Raw genomic sequence first — 13,027 nt, forward strand, 5'->3', positions numbered from 1 at the left:
CAGTCCTCCCACCCCAAATCCTTGTAGAGGTCAAGTCTCTGTTAATTGCTTTCCATGCAGTAGATGGATAGATCACAGTGTTGGAGAGAGGAGGCTGGTAGGTGTCAGGAAACGAATAAAAAAAGGCCCTCTCCAACACATCCATGCAAACATGACACAAACACACACATGGTGACATGCAAACACACATTCAGAGCATGCACACTGTCTGGCATGCATGCCAGTCAGCAGAGACTGTTAACAGCTAATTAGTGCGAGTAGCTGCAGGGGCCAACCTTATTGACACTGCAATGACAGTTTTCTAGTTTGAGTGGCACCGTCAAGTCGTCCAACAATGTCATTCGGATTCAATTATAAATACACAGACACAGGGAAAAAAACTCACAAGTAGCCCGCGGAGGGGAAACGCTGCTTTTAAATGCTGTGATCACTTGAGCAGCCATATGGATTATTGCGTGCAAAAGTGACCAGTCTGTTCCAAATCACTGAATATCCCATGTCACGTGACACATAGAAATACACATAAAAAGGAGACAATGGTGCTTAGTAGAAGGGGGAATTACACAAGCTATTGTTTTACAGCTCAATATGGGTTCTCCTCCAGTACAATTGCTTTCAGGATCAAGATATCCTTTTTTAAACATCAGATTTGAGAACAGAGCAGAAAAGGCTTATTAAGAATTTGCAACGGCATCAATTCTTTATGTTTGTAATATGATGAAATTTTAGGCTACATGTGTAATAGGTTTCAGGGGATGTTGAATATTCTTTGAGAATGAGCCTTGGGCTAGGCTACCCAAAGACTATTGCTCGTTTCAATAACCAGGAGGCTCGGCTAATGTGGAGGTGCAGGACTTTTTTCTGCACACGTTTTTTTTTTTGTAAGATCTAGGGATGAGGTGCAGGAAATCAACATACAATCAGCATTTCCACCCAAGAACAAGTTAACAGTACTTTTTAATTTTTTTTTTTTTATGGGTGGTGGACTTTCCCTAAGGCACCAGATGTGCTTGCACCGGCACTGCAAAAGGAATATATATTTGTTCATGCAAAACATATAAAATAATTATGCATTATAACCATTTCCATATTGTGTCACCCTCATTACATGTGCAAACTCAGTTTTTCGCAAACAGAGAGAATTTTTTCAAACTTCTTTCAAACTTTTCAAACTACTTTTCTACACTTTTGGCTTTTTTAAGGTCAGAAGAAAAAAAGTATTTAAAGGAATACGTCACCTACTCTGCACATGCAATTTAGTTGACTTTTCATGACAATTACATGTCACACAGCTTGTTAAAACAGTTGGTTGTGTTGGGTGGCTTTGGGGGAACTTTCCACAGGCTATTGCTCGTTTTAATAACCAGGAGGCTCGGCTAATATGGAGGTGCAGGATTTCCTCTGCACACTTAAATATACTTTTCTGCAACATCTAGGCATGAGGTGTTGGAAATTCACCTAAAATTTGTAGTTTTTTTCTTTCTGTGGCATTGTTAGACCTGGATGTCCCAGGCTTCAGTCTTGAATGTTTTTTAAACGTTTGAAACCTGGAGCGAGTTCACTTTTCTTTTTTTGCTTTCCGATGCCTTTCACGGGTATTTAAACCTTTGAACCCGGAGCAAATTCTCAGAAAAGAGAAAGAGCATACTGGGAAGAAATGTTCCACGCATTGCAATAGTAGATTTAGAAAATCATTTTTAAAAATGGGAAAAAATGTATTTCAGATTTTACCAATTACATATTTAAAATTATGTTCCAGAATTTGTAGTTGTTTAAGTGCTCTCCTTTGAGTTTTTTCTTTTATTCTGTTTTTCTTTTTTTAAAACTAATTTTCTTTTTTTTCTTTTTTGCTAATTTTTGGGTAATTTTCTTTTGCATTGCTCATTGCATTGCCATTCTCACATGTTTTCAGAAGAAATCCAGCCAGTTTGCCGAGGTTTCAAAGTGTTAAATAGCTCTGTATCTAAATATTTAGGCAATATATATGTTTAAAAAGTAAGAAATAGTGAAATAATAAAAGCCCTTGATCTAATAATATTTCCTCGGAGCTAAGCCCCCCATGTTTTCAAAACCTAGAAACGCCCCCTGCAGCTGAACACGACACTCATAATATGATGCAGTCCACAGTTTGCTGATTTTTTCTTTATCAGTGGAAACATCCTCTCCCAGCAGCGCTATCTCATGCTTTGTAGCTGGAGGAGATTATTTGGGGGAGTTGTGACGTAACCTGGAGCTAAGCAGGGAGAAAAAAAATCAGGCGATCTCTGTATGAGGAACATACAAGGATAGATGGAGAGAGAGAGAGAGAGAGAGAGAGAGAGAGATGCCGGCATTCACGCCTCTTTTGATCTATATAGATTATCTGATGGAAGAACAAACTGGATGGAAAGAACCTGCGCAGCCGGGTCTTTGCTCAGTTTGATTCAATTTGCCTTTCAAAGGGAAGTCAGGGGTGTAAAATTGCTTTCCAGTGTGATATGGAACAAAAATGTTTTCAAGAGGTACGAGGCGCACATGAAGAAGAGGAGAGATTATTGAGGAGACGCATGGAAACTGGCTGTTCCCGTGCGTAAATGGCAAGAGTTCCAATGGAGTGAATAAAAAGGGGAATCGAGAGGGAGAGAGGGAAAGTGACTGAACAACGGAGCAACATAGTGAAGAGAGAGAGAGCTAGAGAGCGAGTCAGAGAGAGAGAGAGAGAGAGAGAGAGCGAGAGAGAGGGAACGGAAGGGAAAGGAGAGAGCGAGAGAGAGGGGCTGAAAGGCGACTTGGTTGTCAGTGTTTGCCTCTGCCTCCCCAGCAGTGGGAGAGATGTGCGTAACATGCAGCGGAGAGCGGTGATCATCATCTGCGCGCCGCATCGCCGTGGACCGCCGTGCGCACTCGAAGCCGGAGACGCACCGAGGGGCGCAGCCCGCTCTGCCGAACCTGCCGTGCGCCAGACGCCAGCACAGCCGACGACAGACTCTTGAAGAAACACAAGAAGTGGAAACATGTCAGTCCTTCAGACCGTGATCGGGGGTTAATCGCCCTGCTGTTTGGAGCCACTCTGACGCACCAGCGACAAATCAAGAGCGCATATTTTTGTGGTTGTTACACGGAATCCCTCTTCTATCACATCAAAAACGGGACTATCAAGTGAGGATTTTTGCACGAAAGGGATGCTGAATTGCAGAATATGAGTCAGCGCGTGTCTGTGAGCTGAGGTGGAGTGTGTCTCTCCCGTTGCACGGCTGTCTCGGTCCGCCACAAACCTTCCTACGCCAGGATGCAGCTGCTCAGAGTTGCGTGGGCACTGACCGGAGCAGCGATCTGCTGCTTTCTGCTTCTCCTCATTCACTCCCGCCTGCTCAAAGAAGGTAACCACGCACCAAATTCTATGGCACTTTTACACTATTTTAATGCGCCATCGCGCTGCGTGTAGTTTATTCGAAGTTTTCCGCAACAAAAATTCCAATGCGGAGTGTCCGTCGCTTCGGCGCAGTCACACACTCACTTTTTTCTTTCACTCGCTGCAAAAAAAAATGTGTAAATAAAGCAGATTAATGTACGTATATGGTGATTTCAATCACGCGCAATTTTCCTTATCAACAAGTCATTCACCTGAGCATAATCGATTGATCAATTATGATCAATCGGAGAAATAAGTTCAAGCGGTGCAAAAAAAAAAAGAAAAGAAATCAGTATTAAAGGCAGCAATTTCACTGTTTGTACAGAATGCTGATTTGGTGTAAACGTTCTCAATAGATGGCACTAGAGTCTAGCTTTAGGGTAACATTGAGGTCAAGCGGTTTTAATGTTGTTCCTTTTACCTTGTATTGTGTTTTCTGCCCCATTTCTGTTCAATCCGGGATGAATTTCAACCCCGATCATCATTGCACACATCACTAGCGAGGCTCTGTGTGTGTTGTTGCCATGCTGTGTGGATGGCACAGCCTGTGGACACGGCTGTTATTGTTGCAAGTGTTTTTTTTTCTTTGGAGGGTAATTAATTGAGTTTTTGCTGACATTCAGCTGTATGAATGATCAGAAATCCATCCTCATGTTTCATTAATTCCCACACACAATTTGGCATAATAAATACTCATCATACCTGTCTACTGGGAGATGTTCACACAGAGGTTGAGTACACTTACTGCTCAAACTCCTTATGAAAGTCAAATGGTGCAACCAAGGGATTTACTGTGCTGTATGAACCTGGCAAAAAAAACAACATTTAATATTCCCTATGTACACGTATGTATACCCCCCCCCGGTAAGCAGTTTGGCACTCAAGAACTGTCATGGGTTTTTCTCTGTGCCGGTTTTTGAGAAGTGTGGCTTGGAATGGCCTGTCCCCGCCTCCGGCCCTGGGCAAATATTCAGGTCAAGCAGTGGCAAACACTCCTCACCGTGGTGAGACTACTGCGGGGTAGGAGAATGTCCAGCCATACTGAAAGAAAAAAAAAAACCAAAAAAAAACTTGTGTGTCAGCCAAAATGGCAGACAAGAGAGGGGGAGTTCAGGATTTTGTACTGGCACATGTCCCGAAGCCTTCGTTTGGAGTTTTAATTTACTGTGGCATGCTAGCCATTTCCACAGAGGTCAAAAAGAGGATTGTATGGCCACCTAATGATTAAAAAAGTGCTGCTCATGGCTGCGTTAATGCAAGGGACTCTCATTAGATTGAGGCCATCAGCATTGTGGAGCTTGTCGACCGGCAAGGCAATATTTTTGACCTTCACCACCGCCGAGTTGTTTGTCTGTATCATGTTGTGCTTTTACACCGAGGTGTTTTTATCCCTAAGCCTGCATTTTCCTTCAAACTTGACACCGAATAGCTTTTAACTTTGGGCGGATGGAGGAGAATAGCTGCTGGTTGGTCTTTGGCGAAAAGATGCAATTTAAGTTCATTATGGTTCATTTTGAAATCTAGAGAGGGGATGGGCAGAGAGGCACACAAAAGAGGGTTGAGAACATGTTCACTTTAGGCTACGGAGATGGCCAAGGTCAAAGCCAGCTGTGAGGGCTAATAATACGAACTGATAAAATGAATTCAAAGGACTGCATTAGTGACAGTCTTTTGGGGATGGGGATAATGAAAGGCATGCACGAGGGGCCTTAAAAAGAACAGACCCCTTTTAATCTGCTCTCACATATGCCTTCATAGGAACATGGGGGTTGTGCAACACTCCAGAGTGAATCAGAACAAAAGGAATGTATTTTTAGTCTGCTCTCTATCATGCCACAGATTGATTGTGTGTATCTGTGTTTTACATGTGTGTTATTCCTGGTGGTGCAGATGTGCGTGCAGGTGGTATGTTATCTGAAGGCAGTCTGTCGACAGCACACATCCTGAGTTATTACCATACCGGTAAAGGTGTGAGCTAGCTAGCTAGAGATGGTGATTTTGGCAATGGGAGCGCTCCTGAAGAAACAAAAATGTCACCCCCTTCTGCCAAGCTTGTTAAGATAGCCGAACAAGCCAGGCAGCAAGTGTATTTTTGGGAGTCGCACACCTCATTGTGTCAGCCCCTCTTGCATAATGTGACACAGAGATCTCGTGCGATGAGGAATGAGGATGCGGAGAAGGCGGATTGGGATTGGAAACATATTAAAAACATTATGCATAGGGAATGTAGATGAATTTTGCGCCATAAATTTCTCACACTGTCCACTTCAATAATTCAGGCAATGGAGCAAATCCCATTTTGCTCTTCATTGGCCGAGATATTTGTCACATGGCAATAGAGAGTCTGACACGTTCATGGAACAGGGGAATTCTCGGGTGAATCCAATGCAATCTTTTATTGGCACCGGATAAGGTAAAATAATGAGTTTTGTTCCCTCCCAAAATGAGGAAACCATATTTTACTCACTGATATAAAATATTTTGTAGCATGAAATTGAGGCATAGGCTTAGATTTCATGCTGGACGCAAAGAACATTTTATGTGCAAAATATAAAAGTTTCAAAGGACTTTTATTTTGCCGAAATTAAAGACAGTGCCCCTTTAAACTTTTCCACATTAAAGGCACATATTTGTGCAATAAAGTTAATCAGAATGCAGAAAATATAGTGTTTGACACTCAATATTTGCTAGAGAAGAACCCTAAGCCTCCCCCATTTTATGTGTCCCCCTAATGTTGAAATGAACTCTATGCCCTTGATTTGAGGCACCCTGCAGGTTACAATTGAAGTTATATGAGCAGCCTCTATAAAATCTTAATAATGTTTATGAAAATCAGCATCAGGCAAATTTCCCAGATTTATTTTTATTTTTGCCAAAATATTAGAACATTTTTCTCTCAATGTAGAGCATTATTGTTGAAAATGATCTCCTTAAGAGCTGTAAATCTTGAGGAAATTTTAGGGCCCAAAGCTATAGAGAAGATAAATGGAATAATTTTGAATGATTGAGTTGTAGCTGCTTCTTGATGTACATGGCACCGTGGGTGAGGTAGTTATCTTTGTCTAAGATAGAATGATCTGGGCGATTACCAGTGAACGTCTCATGTAAGAAAGTCAATTTATTGCTTTGGTTTTTGGAATAAACACCTTCATATCCTTCATATTCAGTATCTCAGAAAACAGGCTTTAAAAGACAGAGGATACAGTTTGATTTAAAGTAGATTTAGAATAAGCCAGCACTTTTAGACATGTGGTGTTATGAAGAGAATCCCTGGTAAATCCCTCCACTAAACTCCCTTTTAACTGTACCCATTTTGCTAGTAGACGCTTTTGCTGTTTCATACTTCAAAGGGAGGCATATTGCCTAAAACGTCTCTGTGGCAATGACAAGTTGAACTGGAGTACCGTCGCATATTTTCTTTTTTATTCATTCATAATGCCTCGTATCTGCAAACCCCAGTGGCCTCTCAATGTCCTCCACCTCCCCACAAACAGGCCACCAGTCTGCCTGACGACCGCAGTTATTGATCCTCAGGTAAAACCACAGGGTGAGCCACAATGGGCCAAAGTGACGAAGAGATGTGTTTTCATATACTGCATCTGACATCAGGCAACCAAAATCAGTTTTTATTCACCACAGACAGAGGAGTGGCCCAGGGATCCTTTTTTTTCAAGAAAATAAACCAAAGATATGGATTAGAATGCTATTCTGTGGTGTGACAGCGCTGCTCAGGGCAGCCTCAGGCATATTTAGGTCAAGCAGTGGCAAGCACTTGGTGTCATACACGTACGTGGCCTGCAGAGAAAGGGTAGTCCCATCACATCTTTAGACACAAGTTTTGAAAGGGAGGCATCACGTGTCTACACTCCCAAGTAGCTTCTGTCTGTCACTATGTGTTGGATAGCCTGAGTTGTTTTCCCTAAAAAGAATGGAGGGAAAAAATGAAGTCTACAAGTTGTCTACTTTAACAAAATGTTGTCTGATGGTTTGCGTTGGTAATACACAACTTAAAGCCTTTGGACCAAAACTGGCGTACTATGGGGTGGTAGGTGGCCCACCAACTGTGGCTAACCCAAATGCTTTGATTGTAGCCTTGGTGATTGATGTCTAAATCAGCATTCAAATGCTTTAATTTTTGTTTTGTTTTAACACTACTACAAATAATGGAGGTAACTGAAAGGAGGTGGCATGTGTCATTAATGAGGCCAGTGTTCTCAGCGCAGTTTTTTACCCCTCCTTTAAGCATTAAATTGGCAGTGATGATGAGGCCTGATTAGCAGCATTGGAGTTATTGATAACTTACAGAAACATTGAATGAAATAGTCCACCTTCTCTTCCTTTTCTCTATCACTTTCGTAATACAAAACATGTCCCATCACATCCCATCAAAGCTTTTAATATTTACAGATCATTTTTACTGAAGCTGTGAAACTTCTAAAATGGTATTTGGGACAGCCCTACCACCAACCATTTTTTTTAATTTACAATGAGATTAGATTGATTCACATCAGGAGGTTTTTTTTTGTACTTTGAATGTAAATAAGGTGCCAGACTGCATTAAAAACATAAAAAAGAGCTTCTTTATTAAAAAACAAAGTGCCAGAGGAGGATCCCCCTTGACAGGCTGAGGCTAAATCCTAGAAACACCCCTGCCTACCCGTGAACTGTGCAGAGCTGCTGTGGCTGGATTTCTCTCTTGGCAAAGATAAGTGAAGACAGCAAACAGTGAAAGGTTGAAAACAGTCAATACATTTATTATAAATACTGATAAATATTATCAATGTTTAATGGACTCCTGTCATTTTACAAAATTGCCCCTTGGACAAAGCAAGTTGAGTATCCCTGGTTTAAACCATATGCCCAGTGCAGGCCTCCAAAATGTGACCCCACTACCTGCCAGTGACCAGTCGATTCATCAAGCCTTTGTGCAGATATTAGACTATTTTCACAACTGCAGATTCATAGCATGGTTGGCTTTCGAGCACCAGAGTTGTCAAACAGTGGATGGCTATGTAAAATGGCAAAGAACTGCTACACAACTGTTGTTTATACCGACAGTTGTTACTGTTTTCCTCTTTATGCTACGCTATTTTGTTTTCCTGGGTTTTTTTCTTATTGCAGAGATTTCAGTCCAAATATTCAATTCCGTCCTGCCATCTGTGAATGTTTCGTGCTTCCATCAGAATATTAACTGTATTTGTGCTAGAGAGGCCAAATGCAGAGCACACTTCAGGCGCAGTCGTTAAAAAACGTAGTTGTTTGCAGAGCATCGCCTGCATCTAAAGGATGTAGACTGTTTAATTACAGTCGAGGCCAGAGTAAGCTGCAGTCTGAGCTCTGCCTTGAATGTGACTGAGAGAGGTGTAGTCATTAAGTATTTCTTCCCTTTTTAAGCATCTATTATTAATCTGCAGAAAGGAGGGATTTTGGGGAATTTAGCCCCGAAGCACAGCTTTAGGCTCAAGTGACATAAAGATAGTTTGCATGTGTTTAATGCTGCAGTAATACTCCTTTAGCATACAGAGGCATGTCACAATTGCCGTGTTTAACTTGGCAAATCCTCAGCGATGTCAAATCCCTCACAGTACGATACACAAAGGTAAGCGGAGCATTCCCGCGCATGTAATCTGCTGTAAACGGATTTAAATTGGGCACAGTTTATCTTTAATGGTCAGTATCAGCTGTAATCCATAAGGGTAATGCACATTAATCAATTGCTTAATTGATTCATTACTTAAAGGGTTTGTTAATTAATTCACTTCGATGAATCAATCACAGTTGCAGCAGAAACCTGTAGTGGTTTTTTTTAAAGTTATCTAACCCTACTCCGAACAACCCCCTTGAGCCCTGCATCCAGGGGCACTTTTTATCCGTGTGTGTATGTGTGTGTGAGATCTCCGATATTTAGTCATTGCACTGTTTTCACAGTTCCTATTGATTGTGGGACAGTAAAAAGTGTGCACTATTGCGCCCAGTTTTCCTGAAGTCTTATTGATCGCGTTTTGGCAGTGCATTGGGACAATAAAAAAAGGCAGTGGTTGGACTCTAATGAAAAGCTGGCTGTGAGGATCCTCTGAGGGTTCCAGTTTTTACTGGGGGAGACTCACTGGCCTTTGGAAATAGTGATGTCAGAAAAGACATCGACCTAACACACTTCATTCCTGCCCTTCCACCCATGAAGTGCCGTCTAAAACTCCCTGAGGCCCTGCCAATCCGAGCTCGAAGACACCGAATTAAGCTACTTTGTAAAACCTTGAGTCGGCAAGGACATGCGACACTCCATCCTCAGGCGCATTAACGTAATACAGATGCTGCTGATAAAATGTGTAACACATGCAGTAAATTGTGGCACAGATCAGCAAGCTAGCACAGATTGCCAGATTGTGCTTCTCCTGGATGTAAGATGTGGGGGAAAATGCATTAAGGATTGAAGGATTTTAATAACCGCAGCTGTATCTTTAATTAAAACCTCATGCAGTAGCCAGGGAATGTGTTCTGGTCACTGCGATAGAGCCCGGCTCTATAAATTAGTCATGTGAAAGTGTGTACACACTCATACGAGATTGGATGGAGGAGGAGGAGTGTTTGGCAGGCGACACACACACACACACTGAGGAGTCGGACAAGAAAAAGGAGGGCCAGTAGTTTGAGAGGTTAGAGACTAGTGAGGCCATTTGTCTATCGGCTTGTCAGCTGGTGGGAGAGAGATCCTCTCAGATCAGCGTTTTCCTCAGAGGAAGGGCGGACTCCTCTGGGCTCATTCTTGCAACACCGGCAACATGTCCATCATGACCATCTCTCAAAGAGATCGTACCTCCCCTCGGATGATCTAACCCAAGCTTATAGTGTTTTCATCAAGATATACAAGCTCAAAGAGTGCTGATTTAAGGGAACTGAGCCTCTGTCCGTTCTATTCATAAACTAACCCCCCAGACTATTGATTCAGTGACCCACCAGGGTGCTTGAGCGTGATCCATCCACACATTCTTGTGGAAATGATGGGTAAGAAGTGTGCTTACCCTTCTGCGGTTTCAATTTGTGATTTCCTCCCTTGTCAAAAGTAGAGATGAGGTCATCCCTCTGTCCGATCAATCGTTGTGTCTCTGTTCATTTAGCTGATCAATAGCTACTTAAGAAGTTTGATCTCCTTTGTACGTGAGATCACAGTCATTTGAACGGATTGAGAAGCAAGGTTTTTCTGTCTTCACAAAAGCTCAGTCCCGGAGGCCATTGTGACACAAATGTGGTGTCTGTGATAACAGGCTCGGTCATGCTATATGGATCCAGTGCGTTCGCAGCGTTTTTCCATTTCCATCTGACAGAAATGTAGGTTTAATCTTGCATTAGGTTGGCTAGAGTGCATTAGCTTTTTGTGTCAAAGGGGCAGAATATTACCGATGCTATGCTGCTCCACCGAAACAAATTGCATGTTACTCTTTAGAAAACTAATGGAGGCTCTATCGATTCCAACGAGGCCAGCCACTTGCTTTGTCTCGGCTGTCAGATTGTGTCTAAAGCAATTTCATAAAGATCATTATTTTCTTTCTCGGGATGTCTTGCAGCTAAACAAGATCCTCCTTCGTTCGTTCCTGCCTTTTGTACTGCTCATGGCGGCAGCTCTTATGGCCCAATTGAAAATGAATTAGAATAGAATGACACATAATGAAAATCACCAAAAAGCATTGGCACGTCACATCCCCTTAGCTTGTTGCACCCTTGAATAGATTGCTTGTGGGGTTCCAATTCCTATTCTCGATCCAACGCAGTAAGAGAAAATGGGTTTAGCTCACTGTAAAGGACAAGCCATAACATTATGGGTCATAACGAGCGGTGCCACTCATTTATCTTCTAATGCCATTACGGCGTGCGGAGGGAGAGGTGCTGACATGGGTGTTAGTCATGCAACAAAGCGGGATAACTCAACACGTTCGCTGCACTTATGGTGATCATTATTGACATAATTGACGTAGCTGGCGAGCATCACAGTGTCAAATTGTAATCCAACAGGTTGCTTGAATAACATTATTCAAATGATTGCATGCCTTATCTTGTTTACTCATTGGAATCCTCTTTGTCTTAGGAAGTTGGGAGGTAGTTTGAATGCAAAAATCTGTCATGCATGAAATTCATAACACCGAACTGGAACCTGCTATCACTCCAGAGTTGATATATGGGTCTTGTAGTACACAGACTAAGACAAACTCAGTGTAACTTATCAAAGTTTTATGATTGAAGAAACAGACTTTTGAGTTTTACTCTGTTGAGAAAAAATTAAAGTGCAGATTTCAGAAGTCTTTAGTTCTCGCCGTGACTTATTGCTGGTAAATATATTAATAATCAAATATATTGTTTGATTTTTGTTCTATATGGCCTTGCCCTGCTGTAACTGAGTCTCAATCTGTGGCCCCTACCACATAGCCTTTAGTCCTCTGTTTTGAGCATCACATGTTGTGGAAGGGTATTCCGACTCTTGTAGGCAGGGATAATGTGAAGTGTACTGCTACATGCACCTCCAAAAGGAAGTGTTTTAGAGGCACACTCCAAGCTGACTGATATGAGAAATCATAGGCTAGATGGCTACACAAGCAACAAAAGGAACCTACATATTTTAAAAAAAGATTTAAAGATTAGGATAACTATAATTTATCTTTCTAACAAGCATAAGGGGGTGCCCAGTAGCTCACCTGGTAGAGCGGGTGCCCCATGTACAAAGGCTGTGTTCTTACCCCAACAGCCACAGGTTTGATTCCAACCTGTGACCCTTTGCTTCATATCATCCCCGCTCTCTCTCTTACACCAAAAGCTGTCCATTCAAATTTCAGATAAGTGGCACGTCATTTTGAAGTTGCTATCATTGCCATAGTGGTCTGTTTATGTGAATGTCATTGATGAAGAGATGAAGATACTGATGAAGTATCAGGGTCTTGAAGGGTTGCACCATGTTTTAACCATTACGCCTGGTAACTCTACTCTGAGGAGAAATGAGGGGAAGTGGTAAAAATATATACCTCAAAATTCCATGCCATTGTTTGTGCATCTGTTGAAAAGCTTTTGTTTGAGCAATATCCCCTTTCTTCTCTTCTCCCCTCTCTTTGCATCTGTTAAAATCCCCTTTTTTTTACAGTTACACCATTGCTCTATATAGTTTTATGCTTATGTTTACAGCTCTGTCGATACAACAGCAGGGGGGGAACGTGGGGTGGGGGGGAACAGCCGGTGATTCTGCTTCATCATAATCATTACGGTCCATTCCACATGGGGGAGAGGAACTTCATTATTGTACCTGCAGGGACTGTTAAAACCAAACTCATGAATACAGAAAGCTTTCTTCTGTGTTTTTTTTTTTTTACAGTTGCGCCGCTAGGGAATTTTTAAAGCCACATTCTTCACTTAAAAGTAATACATATAGTATACACACTGTGTACACAATAATTTACAAGTTATGCTGGATGCACTGTTATGGGTGCCAAACTAGCTGTCTGTTTGAGCTCAAATAAAAGTATGTATAAGGGGCAGGTGGGTCACTGCTTTCAAACCTAGTGTTTCATCATCTGAAAAGCAATGCACATTTTTCTATTTGGTATGCATTGATGTGCATTGATCTGACTCTCGTTTCCCTTTCATAACATTGACTCG

The 13,027-nt window shown here is 41.9% G+C and overlaps 1 protein-coding gene across 1 annotated transcript in view; it reads left to right on the forward strand.

Annotated features, from left to right (window-relative positions):
- The first annotated feature begins 3,138 nt into the window (after positions 1–3,138).
- Positions 3,139–13,027, forward strand: part of tafa5a (TAFA chemokine like family member 5a) — a 116,815-nt gene continuing 106,926 nt past the window's right edge. The window contains exon 1 of the mRNA XM_042511512.1: positions 3,139–3,359. Within this exon, the coding sequence (XP_042367446.1) occupies positions 3,269–3,359 (91 nt within the window). The 5' untranslated portion in view covers positions 3,139–3,268. The remainder of the gene's footprint in view (positions 3,360–13,027) is intronic.

This window comes from Plectropomus leopardus, chromosome 22 (assembly GCF_008729295.1).
Source record: "Plectropomus leopardus isolate mb chromosome 22, YSFRI_Pleo_2.0, whole genome shotgun sequence".
Lineage (NCBI taxonomy): Eukaryota > Metazoa > Chordata > Actinopteri > Perciformes > Serranidae > Plectropomus > Plectropomus leopardus.